At 42.2% G+C, this 17,306-nt stretch overlaps 1 protein-coding gene across 1 annotated transcript; it reads left to right on the forward strand.

Annotated features, from left to right (window-relative positions):
* Positions 1-12: 12 nt before the first annotated feature.
* On the forward strand, positions 13-16,177 carry PITHD1 (PITH domain containing 1). Its single transcript, XM_063444525.1, has 6 exons — positions 13-235; positions 6,136-6,179; positions 6,329-6,406; positions 11,006-11,110; positions 12,496-12,604; positions 15,949-16,177. Exons 1-6 carry the CDS (start codon positions 44-46, stop codon positions 16,048-16,050), a joined length of 630 nt encoding a protein of 209 aa, XP_063300595.1. The 5' UTR covers positions 13-43; the 3' UTR covers positions 16,051-16,177.
* Positions 16,178-17,306: the final 1,129 nt, after the last annotated feature.

Consider the following 17,306-nt stretch of genomic DNA (forward strand, 5'->3'; position numbering starts at 1 on the left):
AGAGTACCAAGATGGCGGAGGCAGTGTTGACGGAAGTGCGGACATGGCGCACGGGCACAGTCATGGTGGCGGCTGTTCTTGCGGTGCTGAACGGAGCGATGCCCCTGAGAGAGGCCTGGAATACGGGCTCTTCCGAAAAATCGACCTCGATAAACTGGAATGTTTAAATGAGAAGAGTGAGGGCAGCGGGAAGAGCGTATTCCGAGCGTGGGAGGATCGCGGAGACCGGAGCCGGGTGAATAGCTATTAACATGCAGTTACCAAAACTGTCTGACAGCCCCTCATGTGTCCATCAGCAACACCCTCACTAATTTGTGGGTAGCGTCTGTCTGTCAATCAGGCCTGTGTTTCGGTCACTGTGACAGGTCTGGCCACACGTGTTCTCATGGGGGGAGATGTCAGTACCCTGCAGTAATGGGGGTCTGTGTACATGATGTAAAAAGATTCACAAAGTACTCAGACTTTATAATTCGGTCATCTAATGTAACATACAGGGTACAGAAAGTCCAAAGGGACAATGTACATGTGGCTATTGAAAGATACATTATTTTTCATATAGAGGAACCTATCCATTTACACTTTTAAAACAAATTAATATAATAGGGTTTTCACATTTTACTCAAGTAGTGAGAAATATGATTTACGTCCTGGTGTAAAATTGTAGTGTTGCATCTACAGGGAGGGATTTGGGTATAGCTGACTGATAAACCTTTTAAAGGGATACTATAGTGCCAGGAATACAAATCTGGCTTCCTAGCACTATACTTCCCTCTGCCCCCCTCCCCTGGCACTGTAAGGGTTAATAAACCTTTACTGTATTTACCTGATTCCAGCGCCAATCTCCCCCGGCACTGGGTAGGCAGGCGCTCAGTCTTCTCCAACATCAATAGGAAAGCATTCTACATCTATAGGGTTTTTACTGTGAAGATGACCAGCGTCAGACAAGCAGGAAGTCTTAGTCCTGCAGTGTAATTATTGCAGTTTCTCAGAGACATTGCACCCAAGCTACTTCAATGAGCTGAATTGAACTGGGTGCCTATATTGGACAGCGCTACGGAATTTGTTGGCGCTATATAAATAATATAATAATAATATAGTGTCCCCTTAAGTTTGGTAAGCCTTGCCCTTTCAACTAGATATTTATTTTCATCTCAGTGAAGTGGTCTGGGTACAGTGTACAGTGGTCTTATCATTTTAACCTTTACACTAGAGGCACTTCCACTTCACTGACAGAATAGAACTTGGCCACGTGACCGGCCACTCATAGAAAGCATTTAATTTGATGCTTTCCTATGACAAGCAAAGGATGCGCTCGCTGCATCAAGTCATCCTAGGGGAGGAGGCAATGCTTTCTCTATTACATTCCGGGAGTCAATCACTGCTGAGGGAGCCTGGCGCTGGAAAAAAGTACTTAAAACCTTTATTAGAGACAAGGGTACTATAGCTACTTTAATGGAAAAATCACAGCGCACACATTAGCCAGCCCGGAACTGGGTCTGGTCCTTGGAGTAACCCATTAATGAAACACTAAAACTATAGGAATACATTCCTGTATTTCTAATGCTATAGTGTCCTTGTCCCTAATAAAGTTGTCTCTGACTCCTTTTACTGTGTAAAAGACTGTAAAATAAGGTTTTTACTTTCCTTTTCCAGCGCTGAGACTCTCTCGGCAGTGCCAATCGATCTTTATCCTGCGACATTTAAAGAAGATGTGACTTCCTCGTCACTGGTCCAGTCCAGTGCTCCTCATGTAGGAGCTTTGGAGACCTGATGCGCATGCTTTCCTATGAGCGGCATTTGATGATGTTCGATGTCCTCCTGGCTTTTGAAGATCATGTGACAGAGTCAAACTTTGTTGTTAGTACAGCTGAAGTAACTCTAGTAGCTGTCAGTATGACAGCTACTGAAGGAATGTTTAACCCTTGAAGGTAAACATTTCTGTTTCTGGGTTAAAACTGTAGAACCACTGCACCTAGGCCATTAAAGAGAGATTAAGTAGTCTGCATGACTTTAGTGGCCCTTTAAGCAGGCTGATATGTTTTAGGGTCTTGGAGTTGTTTTTTTTTAATCTCTTCTCATGTCAATTCCCTTACGTGAAGCATGTCACACTCGTGGTCCGCAATCAATTTCTTTGCGGCCTAGCCCATCAGGGGGAAGCAAAAATCATTTGTCAGACTGATAAGTGATTTTTGCACTTGCCGCTCGCCGGAAGCGTGCGGCTCCATTAAGAAACTGCATTCACAGTACACTGGGAGAGGGAGCGCCGGGAGTCTCGTGACTACCCGGCGCTAAGTCTGACGCCGTGCACCACTGGAAAGTGAGAGGCTCCCCTCCCCTGCTATTTCAGTTGTGAAACAGCAGGGAGGGGGACCTTCTATCTATAGGGCAGAGCAGTATCTTAGGTGCCAGCTCTGTGAGGGGAAACTGCCTACCAGAGAAGGAGGAGGGAGGTATGAATGGAAGGGAGACCTGATTGGGGAAGTTCGGAATGGAAGATATGAATTGAAGGTTGGAGGAGAGAGACTTGGATGGAATGGAGGGAGATATATGGATGGGGGAGAGATATGGAAGGGAGACATGGATGGAAAGTGGGAGAGAGAGATTGAAGAAAGGGGGGAAGAAGCAAGCGGAGTTGAGTGTCCACCAACACCATGGTTCGGCTACCTACCTGGCTGAGACTGTAGTTTGCAGAGGGAGTGAGCAGAGCGGACATTTCATACAGTGGCATTACTACTGAGATAGTAAGTAACTTGAAGTGAAGCTTTTGAGTGAATTATATATGTACCCAGGATTACATGTTTGCATGTGAATGGTACAAGTAATTTTAGTTTGTGTTGATCCAGATCGAACTCTTTGAGTTTAACATGCTTGCCTTATGCCATCCCCAACAGAATGGTATGAAATACTGCCAAAGTCACTGAATTAGTTACAGTCTTGCAAAAATGAAATCATGTGACCACCTTATGTGCTAATAGATCCCTTTGAATAATAGAATATTTAAAATACATTAATGTGCTACATTTTAGAGTCTCTAGTCTAGATCTTCTACAAAGACCCCTTGTGATCTTTGGTGACTCGAGCACGTGGAGAATGAATACCCCTTGAAATTGAATAATGTTGATAGAGCTTGATGGTTAATGAACCTTAGTTCAAATCATCTCACATTTTGAGAAGGAATAAGTCCTACATAAGATATTTAATGAAGTAGTAAAGCAATTAAAAGGTAACTCTAACACCATAACCATTTCTGCTTTTAGAAGTGGTCGTGATGGTGGTAATCTGTATGTGCAGTGTTTCTTCTTGAAACACTGCACACATAGATGTCTTCACTTTTGTGCTGGGGGCTAGTTACATTCCGTCACTTAGGCAGCCCACAACTAAGTTTACTATCAATATATAGTGTATTAAAACCAGGGGTTTTCCACGGCATGTAAAAATTGAGTAGCATGAATGACAACAGTGTTCCCCACCTGGAAATTGCAGTCGACCCTGAGAGGTTGCAGCAGGTCGTTTACAGAAACCAAAGTAAAAGAAGAATGCCAAACCCCAAGTGGGGAGAATCATCATTTCAAACCACCATATAACTTTCCAAAATTGTATTCCTTTATTAAAACCTGACGCTGTTACAGAGGGGCCAAAGATAAATGTGGTGTCAATGCCACATCATTTTTCCATTACTCACCACTGTAATAACTGTTGCAAATTTGTTGGAAAATCTTGTATGTGTTCACATGTACTTTTTTAAGATCTTGAAAAAGTATGTGTAAATACATACAAAACATGTTGATCGAAAACTGTGCAAAAGAGACCTTTTATGATTTAATGTGAGTTAATATGCTATTGCCTGTCTGCTCTTCTGAGGAATGCTTTTAGCTTTTGAAAATAAAGGATTTAAATACTTGTATTTATTTTGGACACTTTATTGCTGAAGAGTTACAAAGGGAATAGCACAAGATATAAGACCTGTTTTGTGCCGTCAGAGGAAGTGTCCTGTCAGCACAACAGATGTAACATCCTCTGTCAGGTAACTGCGACTTCTTTTTAAAATGAACCAATAAAAACTTTACAAGTCGTATGGGTGACTAAAGTACCTCTTCAAACAAAGTGCTCCTGATGCCTGATTGGCAGCTCTGGTGGGATATATCAGAGCAGCAGGAAAGCAAAAATAGCAGTAAGTGGGACACTAACAGGGGTTTTCACTAAAGTGTGAATTGTGAGTATTTGAGGTCAAATAGCTGACTTGAGTATATATTTTCCAGTTTGAGTATTATAATACTCACTTTGATTTTTGACAGTTCATATTTTAGTGAATAAAATAGCAGGGAAGGTAATCTGTGGTATGAAATACTAGGCTCTATTAGATGAATATTAGAAAGTTCTGATGGGGTTATCCAGTAGCAGAATTTATCAAGGATCACTTTCAGTCATTTAGCATTCATGTTACTTCTTTCAGCTTTAGCTATAATATCTCTGGGGAGATTGAAGCTGAACGAAGCAAGGTGAATTGTTAGCGTAGAGGTTTGCCTTCATGGGGCAGGTGAGCTTATACTCAAATAGCAATTGGAGTGATACTAAAAACCTCCAGTTATTTAAATGTGTATAGGGATTTGGGATAGTGCATAAGTAACTCTTTTCTTTGTTTTTTATTGTATATATTGGGGCCAGGGATGTATCTATTGTGAGGCAAGCAAGGCATTTGCCTTGGGCGGCAAAAAACGCTGCCCCTAAATGCCCAGGCTATTGCCTCATTTTATGGGGGCCCAAGAGCTGTTTGGCTGGCCAGCCACCATTGGGCCGCCCAGGGGCAGGCTGCCGGTTGTTTCTTGGGCGGGCAGCAAGGAAGCACTTTCTTCTGAGCTATCCCTGCTCAGCTCCCTTGCGCGACCCGCAGTAATGCAGAGAGCCGGAATATGACGTCAGTCCGGCTTCCGGCATCACTCTGCGGCGCGCGAGGGAGCTCAGCAGAAAGATCGCATTCCTTCTCTGACAACTTAGAGCGCCCGCCCATCTGCACATCCGGCCGCCTTCCTGCCCAGCAGCACCACTGGACCCCAGGTGAAAAATCCACCCAGCTACCCCAAAAGTAGGGAGGCTGGGTTTTTGTCAGTGAGTGTGTGTGTGTGTGTGTGTGTGTGTATCTGAGTGATTGTGCGTGTCTGTCAGTGAGTGGGCGCGTCTGTCAGTGTGTGTCTGAATGATTGTATATGTGTAAGATTGTGTCAAATCAGTGAGTGTATGTCAGTGTATCTGAGAGTGTGTGCTGGTTCGTGAGTGTGTGTCTGTCAGTCAAAATGTGTGTAAGTTAACAGGAAGGGGCGGGTAAATTTAAATAGGGGGTGCCCGAGATCTGTCATGCCTAGGGCAGCACTATTTCAAAATACACCACTGATTGGGGCTGTGTACTATAGACATTGCTGCCGACCAGGAATTGTGGGAGTTTGAGCGTAAAACTTATTTTTTAATATATGTATTTAGTATTCATCCAGTCTAGGAAATCTGTCAAGAATCTGTTGATATGCAATGTTGGCTTTTTTAGTTCAAGTGCAAATGCAAAGATAGTTATGTGTTATTCACATAATAGTGATATGTTGTGCCAGGTCATCTGATGTCACCCATTGGTAAAATCCAAATCAGCAAGGTATATGTATTAATTAAAACAAAGGCAGTATTTTCATGACATTCACTTAGACGGCCACTATAGAGGTGCTTCTTAGTCCAGTGCTGGACAGAGATGGTTTAATGCATCTCCATGAGGAGCAGCTGACTGATCAGTATGGAGCTTTACTGCACATGCGGAATTGCCTCCCAGTTTTTTCCCTTTAAAGCATTGGATTAACTGAGATCATCAAGATTATCTCCGCTATGGAGGTGGGACCAGCCGCAGCAAGACTGGCACGGCGTGGTAAAGTTGAGTAAAAACAAGTTTCTTCTGCTATCGCGGGGGCCAGTCACCTAAACAAACACACACTCTCTCACACATTCACAAACTTTTATGTTTTGATTTATATTAATTTGCGTCCACACAACCTCCCTTCCTTTAAGAGAGCTGAAATGGATCCTTTGTAGTAATAATAGTTTGACAATATAATAATTTTAGCTGCAAAAAATATTTATTATACCTTTTTTCTTCTATAGTTTGTGGAGAGTGATGATGATGAGGAGCTGCTGTTTAACATCCCGTAAGTGTTCTCTTTAAATTCCTGTCCTTAAACTATTTTTTTCTTCAGTGGTAATTCATTGCATAAGTTATTATGAACATTCATACTTACCCTTGTTTTAGCATTAGTGCCAAATGTCACCATGGACTTTTCATTTCTCTATCCCTTAGGTTCACTGGAAATGTTAAGTTGAAAGGTATCATCTTAATAGGAGAAGACAGTACTGCTCACCCTGCAGAGATGAGATTGTAAGTCACAATTATTTCTACAGGAAACTAGAAGTAAAAGTATTTGATTCCAGGAAATTAAGACGTAAAAGTCCAAAAAATGGCTGTCCCAAGACATTGGTTCAGGTCACCACCCTTTAATGACAATTTTGATTGCAATGCCTTATATCAGGGGTAGGCAACCTTTTAGCAGCACTGTGCCGATATAGGATTGTGATGTCCCATAGCGTGCCGATCCTCAGGCCCGTCGCTACCAGGCAAGCTAACCAAGCAATTGTTTGGGGCCACGAGCTGGCCTGGGCCCACAAGCAGGGCCGGTGCTTCCTATAAGGCTGCAGCCGCCTGAGTGCTCTATAGAGAGAGCCTCAGGCGGCTGCAGCACTGCCTCTCTCGTCACCTCCGCTTCCCTGTAGCGTGGCCGAGGTCCTCTTCCTCCTGTCAGTCCGGCCGGGTACCACGCGGTACAGAAGATTCAGTTTCCTGTTCCCGGCCAGACTGACAGGAAGTGCACCCTGAGCTAGGCCTAGCTACAGGGAAGGGGAGGTGAGAAGAACATAGGGAGGGAGGGGGGGGGGGGTGAGTAAAAAGAACATAGGCGGGGGAGTAAGAAGGATACAGGGGAGGGGAGTAAGAAGGACATGGGGAGGGGAGTAAGAAGGACATGGGGAGGGGAGTAAGAAGGACATGGGGAGGGGAGTAAGAAGGACATGGGGAGGGGAGTAAGAAGGACACGGGGAGGGGAATAAGAAATACACAGGGAGGGTGGGAGGGGAGTAAGAAGGACACAGGGAGGGTGGGAGGGGAGTAAGAAGGACATAGGGAGGGGAGTAAGAAGGACATAGGGAGGGGAGTAAGAAGGACATAGGGAGGGGAGTAAGAAGGACATGGGGAGGGGAGTAAGAAGAACATGGGGAGGGGGGAGAGTAGTAAGAAGAACATAGGGGGGAGAGTAGTAAGAAGAACATAGGGGGGAGAGTAGTAAGAAGAACATAGGGGGGAGAGTAGTAAGAAGAACATAGGGGGGAGAGTAGTAAGAAGAACATAGGGGGGGCAGTAAGAAGAACATAGGGAGGGGGAAGGAGGAGAAAGAACACGGGGGGAGGGGTAAGAAGAATACAGGGGGGTGAGGAGATGAGAACACAGGGAGGGGGGAGGTGAGGAGAAGGGGAGATTAGGAGAACACAGGGAGGAGGGAGGTGAGGAGAAGGGGAGATTAGGAGAACACAGGGAGGGGGGTGAGGAGAAGGGGACATAAGGAGAACACAGGGAGGGGGTGAGGAGAAAGGGAGATGAGGAGAACACAGGGAGGGGGGTGGAGAAGGGGAGATGAGGAGAACACAGGGAGGGGGGGTGGAGAAGGGGAGATGAGGAGAACACAGGGGGGGGGTGGAGAAGGGGAGATGAGGAGAACACAGGGAGGGGGGTGAGGAGAAGGGGAGATGAGGAGAACACAGGGAGGGGGGGTGAGGAGAAGGGGAGATGAGGAGAACACAGGGAATTTTCAATTGTAGAAAATGTTCAAATTTTATGCACATTATATGCAACAGCAGTATTTGCACTGTAAACCTTTTTTATTTATATAAAGTGTGGGTGAACTTAAACTGTATGGCTATGCTGTGGTTCCTGTAGGCTTTGCGTGCGGGGGCGCCTCCATGTCCATTTTGCTTGGGACCCCCAAATTCCTTCAAACGGCCCTGCCGATCCTATTTTTTTTAAATTGAGGTGTGTCTGCTGCCGTTTTCTGCTTGTTATTTATACTGTAATTGCTTTGTATCATTGTATTTGTGCGTATATGAGCTATTATATTGTACATGTTCATTAGTAGTTTATGGTATCGTGTATGATACATATGAATGTGGGCTGTGTATGAGGATTTTGCATGTGAGAGGCTGCATGTGGGATTGTGTGCATGTATGTAGATTGTTAGTGGTGTTGCGTTTGTGGGGATTGTGTGTCTGTTTGTGTGTGGGCTGTTCGTATTATTTGTATGAGGGGAGGCTTATTCTGCAGGTCTGTGTATATCTAGCAGCGTGGGTGGCTTCCCTGGGTTCCAGTGGGGACCAGGCTGGCCAGGTACAGGTCAAGGACAGGAGCTGCAACATCAGCTGTGGGCTGCTCTACTACAGTGTGGATTTCCATTCACAAGTGCTGGGAGGAAGTGATCTGAGATCACTTCCTCTAAGTGCTGCAATGCATAAATTGAGGATTGTCCTTCACCACCTCTTTGTATTAGCAGATATCTGAAGTTTCAATGAGACTCCTGATAGGTCAGACCCTGTTTGGCTCTAGCAGCCTTGAGTGCCGTGCAAAGACACCTCGAGTGCCGTGCATGGCACTAGTGCCGTAGGTTGCCTACCCCTGCCTTATATTATTTAAAGGAAAACTTTATGGTAGTTGCTCTTCTAGACAGCAACAGTTTTTTATTAGTCTTTATTACAATTTTAACATACATTTGTAATACGAAAGATATACAAACATAGTCCATTACATCATTTTAATAACTGCTGTGATAAATTGCACTAAGACTATCATTTTCCCCAAGCCCAAGTTGTTTCCCCTTGATTCGGTACTTTTAACTATCGAACACCGACCACCCCCTGGCTTATTATCTTCAAAGAAAACCACAAACTCAAGTGCTCTCTCTGGGTGTACACCATTTGTTAAACCGAACGCACGTGCTACAGTGAATGGTGGCCATTTTGTCTCCCAAACGCAGGCAGTGGTACTTGGTCGTCGAGTACGTGGAACTGTGCGACGGATACCTGAATTTGCGAACCCCGGGATCCTTGTACCATCGCCTGCTTCTTTCACAGACTAGCCAGGAGAGCACTGTTAAGGGAATAGATACTCCCGAACAAGGGGAACATTCGCTCCCCATGAACCAGGAGGATCCTTAGTGTGAATTCATGTAGGAGCTCCCGAAGATTGACCAGCTGCTACCTCGTATGAAACAATTTTGGTCAGGAGCCACGTGTGCTGTCGGTCAAAATTTTACCCCGATGGTGATTCGGCTACAATACAGGAATCTGAGCGCTATTTGGACAACTTGGGTGCTCACACCAGGGCTATCTGGGGCTATAAGACTTGTGGGCTTCCTATTATTATAGTATGTGTTTTTGGGATGTTTTATGTTTATTCACTGTACCTCTAGTGCCTGGGAGATAATACGTTTAAACAATGCTTATCTCTCAGACACAGAGACACCTGGGCGGGCTTACCTATGTTTTTACTGGAGGCCCATGCTGAGGCTCTGTGTATATAAGCAGGCCAATTGGCCATAATTAAGCTTCCAGTTGTACCCTTCATCTAGTCTCGACTAATGTTTGGGTATGCCATAGAAAGAGCGGCTTTAATCACACGAGCCTTATAGTGTTAATAGGTCCCCCCACCTTCATGGAACCCCTCCCGCCGGGCTCTCTCCTCCCTCTTCCGACAAATGCGAGAGACGCGCACGCATTTAATCAGCCAGAGCCTCGCGCGCAGCCAGCCAGTCTCATAGGAAAGCATTAACAATGCTTTCCTATGGACGCTGGAGTCTTCTCACTGTGAAAATCACAGTGAGAAGCGCGGAAGCACCTCCAGCGGCTGTCAATAAGACAGCCACTAGAGGCTGGATTAACCCTAATGTAAACATTATGTTTATAGCTGCAGGGTTAACCCTAGATGGACCTGGCACCCAGACCACTTCATTGAGCTGAAGTGGTCTGGGTGCCTATAGTGGTCCTTTAATTGATGAAGGACTAATAGATTGCAAACCTTTTTCCATTTTAAGTTGGTATACAATTTAGTTCTTTAAATGGGTCTAAGTGATTGGATTAGAGTCTCTCCAATGTCTAGATATCAACATCTTTGTAACTACATCAAAGTTTCTGATTCAGAGACATTGTACCAGTATAATAATGTGGTTTCAGGTCTCTTAGCTAGATTTAATTTATTAAAAACTAATGACCATACAGTTTTTATTAATTCATAGTCCCACCAAATGTGAATGTGAGATCCTTCTTTAGAACCACATTTCCAGCATCTGTTAGAGTAGTAAGGATACATATTGGCATGTTTAGAAAGGACCAAATACCACCTATGAAGTAGTTTAAATTAAAGGGACACTATAGTCACCAGAACAACTACAGCTTATTGTATTTGTTCTTGTGAGTATAATCATTATATGCAGGCATTTCAGAGAAAAGGTAACGTTTACATTGCCCCCTAGGAACATCTTCAGTGGCCACTCCTCAGATGGCTTCTAGGGGTTCTTCCTGGGGCAGTGCTGCACAATGTGCAGCACTGCCGTTCAGCGTCTCCACCCTTTGCATGGAGATGCTGAATTTTCCTCATAGAGATGCATTGCTTCAATTCTCAGTGCAACTAAGCTAACCAAACCAAGAAGTAACATGACCTGTTGTCTGCTTGAAAGCTAGGGGGTGTAACCAATATAATTTATAAAAGTGTCAATTTCTATTGAAATCTGCACTTTTTGCAATATGTAACACAGAGGGCACACTCTTCACACAGAAAGCTTTATAGCAAGATGAAGTGCTTTAGGAGTATCGGGTGTTCCTCTAATGTGGGGCTGTATAAGCCTCTATGATTGTAATTACTTACTTCTAACATTTTTTTCAGATTTAAAAACATTCCTCACATGAGCTTTGATGATGCTGGACGAGAAGCAGATCAAGTATTTAGTTTGAATATTGATGTGACTGGTGACTTGGAGTATCAAACAAAGTATGAATTTGTCATTTATATATATGTTCTACCTTCATACATCTACTTATCATAGTAAAGCAGTTTGTATGATAATGACCAGTATTTCACAGAAGAGTACACACTTGATTTGTAATCTATATATTTTTTGAGATATTTGAGTAGTATAATTTATAATTCTAGCTAAATTAGCTGGATGCCAGCCTTAAAAAATAAAATGACCATTACCTATTAGGTTGGAGGATAGTAATTTAGGGTGCTAGAGAAAAGTGTTACAGAGAGATGCTTTCAAAAATGTGATCATTTATTTGTATTCTTTGAAAATATATTTGTTCATTGATAGATAATGTGCCCAACCACAATTCATGGTGCATACTGTGTAGTCTTACACAAAAAAACATTTTGTACAAATTTACCTCTAAATATTTACAGACATGTTGTTCTTCACTAGACCGGCAAATCCAGTCATCAGATGTTAGGAGTAAAATGGTGGCAAGAGGCTGAACTACATAACTTGCTAACCTATGCTGCATAGGTGTTTGAGATATGATCTTCCTGGTCTCAGAGGTGGTCTTCTTTTGTGTTGCATGTCTTTTCATTTTCAACGTTAGTCTGAACTTTTAAAAGCGAGTATCTTTTTAAAAAAAAAATAAAATAGAGAGTACCCTGTTTCCTGTCTTCCTTCCTAGACTGACACACAAGGTTTAGGCAACCTTTGGCACCCCTGATGTTGTGGACTTCAACTCCCCTGATGCTTTGCAGCATTATGGCTCTAAGATTATTATGGGAAATGTAGTCCACAACATCTAGAGTGCCAACGGTTGCCTAAACCTGGCTTATACCTACAACAATTTGTAAACTTTACTGCACAAGGTTGCCCCCTGGATTAGTGACATCAGAGGTAGAATTTTCCTTTCTCCTTTGTTGTTCAACTTGGACAGACATATCTCCTGTCACTATCTGTTTCAAACCTGTGAACAAGTCTTTGAGGCGGCAAGTTTCAGTGGCATGACTATCGCCTTTTCAGATATTCCACTCATCCTATGTTATGAGCATAACTGTGGCTGGAGGTCAAAACTACATATCTGATTAAACTTTTGTTGGACAGTGAATTGTGGTAAAGGAATGAAAAACTAGACGAAATTAAGAGCCCTTTTTCCTGGCCAGAGAGGCAACTGTCAGTCTCAGCACTTACCTTTGCAAGTGCAGCTTTTTTTGAACTCTGAAGGGTAATTCCAGCAAATGTTTCCCATTAATGCTTAGTACATATAATATATTAGAAATGCGGGTCATTTCCAGCAAGGAGTCTCCCTTTAATTGCAAAGTAAGCATGTTTAACATGATTGTTTCCCCATGTTATACACTCCTCCAACTGCTTGTAATGGGGATCTTTGTTCCTCTTTTAGAATATCTCGCTTTTCAAGTGTGTCCCATCTATCCATTCATATCTCCAAGAACTTTGGTGCTGAGAATACAAAGATTTTCTATATTGGCCTTAGGGGAGAATGGACAGAGGTAAGATGCCATCTATAGCTGTACAATTTATATTTGTAGTACTAGACAGTGTACAACTTGCATTTTTTCCAGTATAATTTTATTGAGTATTAGTTTTACTTATGATCTTTGTTAATGTATTCAGATTTATATATCTCACAACAATTTAAATGACCAAAGAGTGACACTCTCAGGGCTATTCATCAAAGTGAGAATTCAAATTGAATTTCAATTTTAGGGCTAGAATAGTCAAACTGAAAGGCCTTAAATTTGAAATTCACTTGGAATTATCACTTTAGTAAATATTGTGCTTGACTTCCTGACTTCCTTTTAAAATTGTAATTGAATGTAATTTTTAAATAATTGAAAACGTATTTCAAATATATAACTGCCAAGGCTGTAGTGGTTATGGTGCCTGAGTGCCTTGTTGCCCACACTGAGTAATTTGTAAACCATTTGAGAATAGTGTTACAACTGGGTCCGGTCAGGAGCCCACAGTAGCATACTTGCTAGTAGGGAAATCCAGTTTGCACCACTGAGCTAAGCATGGTCATGCAAGGACACTCTTATTGGCTTTCACCAATTAGCACACCACTCTATCAGGCTATGTTTAGCTGATGAGGAGACATCTGGCTTCTCCTCTGCCAGGGTTAACGCAGGTAAATTGTCAAACTCTTAAACAGTGTGACAGTTTACTCTTGGAGGGGGCACTCCTGGCACCATAACAACCATTACTGCAGGCCAACTAGACTAAGAATCGTAGGGGACTGAATGGGAAATTACAAAGGTTGAAAAGAAATTGCTGAACTGCAAAAGTTATCAAACTGTAATTTTTACAGGTTTCCTTATTTGAAATAAATAGTAAAAAATAGTTTAAAAACCTAACTCAAAGGCTGCAACCCCAAACAATGTAATAATACATAATATAGGGGGCGCTAAAGTATTCAAACGTATATTTTAAATCATTTTTATTAAAACCACTTCAAACAGCATGTATATATTATGTATATAACTTGGAAGTGTCAATAATCATAATACAGTGGGATCAAAATCAGCAGATCATAAAATGAAGCACTCCTAATAAAAGGACTACTAGGGGTTGAGAAAACCAAAGTCCTATTGCACATGGGTATACCACACTGGTACCTGGTACAGAACCCCTTCTTAGACCAATAAAGTTATGGGCTAAAATGTAAAAATTCTCTTGTCAGTTTTCCACTTAGTGAATAATCCTACTAGTATAAGGCTCTAGTTTTACAGTTCTGCTAAAAGGTTTGCATACCCTGGAAGAAATTGTGACTTTTTGGCATTGACTTTGGAAATATGACTAATCATGCAAAAAAATAGTGATCATATGAAGCCATTTATTATCACATAGTTGTTTGGCATCTTTTGAAACCATAATGATAACAGAAATCACCCAAATGGCTCTTATCAAAAGTTTACATACCCTTGAATGTTTGACCTTGTTACAGACACACAATGTGACACACACACAGGTTAAAATGGCAATTAAAGGTTAATTTCCCACAACTGTGGCTTTTTAAATTGCAATTAGTGTCTGTGTATAAATGAGTTTGTTAGCTCTCATGTGGATGCACTGAGCAGGCTAGATACTGAGCCAGGGGGAGAAGAAAAGAACTGTCAAAAGACCTGCGTAACAGGGTAATGGGACTTTATAAAGATGGAGAAAAAAAAGGATATAAAAAGATATCAAAAGCCTTGAAAATACCAATCAGTACTGTTCAATAATTTATTAAGAAGTGGAAAATTCAGGGATCTCTTGATACCAAGCCAAGGTCAAGTAGACCAAGAAAGATTTCAGCCACAACTGCCAGAAGAATTGTTCAGAATACAAAGAAAATCCTACAGGAGAAATACAGGCTGCTCTGGAAAAAGACAGTGTGGTTGTTTCAAGGAGCACAATCCGACGATACTTGAACAAAAATGAGCTGCATGATTGCGTTGCCAGAAGGAAGCCTTTACTGCACCAATGCCACAAAAAAGCCTGGTTACAATATTCCCGACAACACTTTGACACGCCTCACAGTAATTTGGAGTGGCAAAACCAAAATAGAGCTTGATGGTCACAACCATAAGCACTATGGTTGGAGAGGGGTCAACAAGGCCTAGAGTTAAAAGAAACCCCGCACTCCCCCCCCCCCCCCCCCCCTCCACTGTGAAGCATGGTGGCGGCTCACTGATGTTTTGGGGATGTGTAAGCTCTAAAGGCACAGGGAATCTTGTGAAAATTGATGGCAAGATGGCGACATGTTATCAGAAAATACTGGCAGACAAATGAAGGCTGCGCATAGGACAGTCTTGGACTTTCCAGCATAACAATGACCCTAAGCCCAAAGCCAAGCTGACCCTACAGCAGAAACAGGTGAAGATTCTGGAGTTACATCTCAAACATGCGTCTCATGCAAAACGACCAAAGACTTTGCATGACCTGGAGGCATTTTGCCAAGACAAATGGGCAGCTATACCACCTGCAAGAATTAGGGGCCTTATAGAAAACTAATACAAAAGACTACATGCCGTAACTGATGCTAAAGGGGGGCAGACTTTTTAATAGGGGTCATTTCATTTTTTTTCTTTGTTTCCATGTTTTGTTTTATAAAAGGAGAAGTCCTGCGCTCACTCCCATCACTCCTGGGCGGCAGCAATGACCACAGTAGACATCAGCCCCAATATATAGTTAAAAACCAAAGAGAAAAAAGTTACCTGCGCTCTCTCCTTAATCCCTATGCATTTTTAAACAAATGGAGGTTTTTTTAGTTACCTACAATGGCCATGAGAGGATGAGCCCACCTGCCAACATCAAGGCAGACCACCCTAGATGGGTCCTACTCTGACCCTTCACCTTGTTTCCTTGAGCTTCTGGCAAAGATATCTCTAATGAGACAGAGAGGGGTAGTTTTTGTGTTGGCAGGTGGGCATTCCCTCCAATGGCCATTGGAGTAACTAAATGACCTCCATTTGTCTAAATATACATAGGGATTAAGGAGAGAGCGCAGGTAACTTTCTTTTTTTTTCCTTATATTTTGTTTTATGCTTATGCCATTCTGTTATAACCTACAGTTGAATATAAATTCCATAAGAAATAAAAGAAATGTGTTTTTGCCTGCTCACTCATGTTTTCTTTAAAAATGGTACCTATATTCCCAATTCTCCAAGGGTATGCAAACTTTTGAGCCAACTGTATATTCAAATACACCAAACATGTTGGGCATATCAAGAAATGGGGAAAAAGAAATGTGTTTCCAAATAATGACTTTAATGATTTGGGGATTGGTAAGGAAAATGTTCTCATATATATTTATGTGAGACCGTTCATTTTATACTGATTTTGTTTGTTTCAGACTTATCGCCATGAAGTGACTATATGTAACTATGAAGCTTCTGCAAATCCAGCAGATCATAAAATATCACAGATCACACCACAGACGCACTTTATTTCATAGAGGAATAAGTAACCTTCAAACCTATGGTTATAGCGCAACAACCATGTCTTCCTCTGATGAGACTGACTGTCTTCTTCTGCGCTTCATAGAATTGATCATTGTTAAATAAATATTGTTTCAATTTAAATTATTTGTGTGGTGTTTTATTAGGGTAAGGTTAAGGGTTAATGCTAGGTTTTAGTCAATACCGTTTTAGGGTTATGGAAAGTGTAGAGTTAATGGTAAGATTAGGGTAGGTATACGGTTAGAGTTTGTGTAATCTTTTGGTAAGGGGTATGGTTGGTATAGCGTTAGTGGGGGGGTTGGTATAGGGTTAGTGGTAACTACCGAAAATCTATTTCAATCCTACAAATAATGAATGATTATTCAAATTGATGAATTATGCCCTACTGTCAATTAATCTTTAGGTCCCCCTCCAACAAAAGACACTGAAAAAGTAATAAAATAAATTTCTACTTACCTTAATCCAGCACCGGGCAAAGCTCTTGTCGCTGCTCAGCACTTCCTCATCTGAAGTCATGGGAGCCGCGCAATCCAAAGGTCCAATCAGAGGCTTCTTGTAGAGATTAAATTGGAATATTTAACTGGTTCGGAATCCTTAAACGTAAAAATATCTGATAGGGAGGAGGGAGGGCGACAGACTTAAAATATGCATAGAATTGTCATTAGGCAGCTAGGAACTATCCAAATGCCGGCCTTGCTGTGAGCCTTCTTGGGCTGTTGAGAAGATCAAAGATCTCCCTCATTGGCTCACATGCACTTCAATCTGGCAGAGGAAAGTAGAGAGGTAAGGAGGACTCAGAATCTAGACTGCAGCTCTACCGGTAATGTATCTCTCAGGGCGTTAATACGGCTACCACAGCAACGTTCAGACAGTGCCCAATCTTGCAAGAGGAGTGAAGCCTAAAGTTCACTTAGTACTACCAGATCACCAGGATTTACAATGACCCTGTCTGGCCGAAGGGAGGGGGAATATAATGTTCTTTTTTTAGTTTTTTAACGTTACAGGCCGGGGTTGTCCCCTCTTTCTACTTTTGTACACTTAAGAGGCTGAACCACTGGCTATTGATATTCGTGCCAACCATATGATAAAAAGATAAAGTTTTAAGATTAGAAAACAGATATGTCAATATGTTGACGATACTTTAGTAACCCTCTCTGATCCCTCAGCATATTGATGCCTTTAACCCCTTAACACCGCAGCCAAATGTACAAGTTGTGAACGAAACAAAATGTAAACAAAACCTGGCATTTGC

Source organism: Pelobates fuscus, chromosome 1 (genome assembly GCF_036172605.1).
Source record: "Pelobates fuscus isolate aPelFus1 chromosome 1, aPelFus1.pri, whole genome shotgun sequence".
In the NCBI taxonomy this organism is placed as follows: Eukaryota; Metazoa; Chordata; class Amphibia; order Anura; family Pelobatidae; genus Pelobates; species Pelobates fuscus.

Bases quoted from the DNA above. Each gene is read 5' to 3' on its own strand.
- PITHD1 (XM_063444525.1), top strand. From the start codon at position 44: ATGGCGCACGGGCACAGTCATGGTGGCGGCTGTTCTTGCGGTGCTGAA. The intron at 236-6,135 runs GTGAATAGCTAT...TTTCTTCTATAG, and splicing joins ATCGCGGAGACCGGAGCCGG to TTTGTGGAGAGTGATGATGA. The intron at 12,605-15,948 runs GTAAGATGCCAT...TGTTTGTTTCAG, and splicing joins TTAGGGGAGAATGGACAGAG to ACTTATCGCCATGAAGTGAC.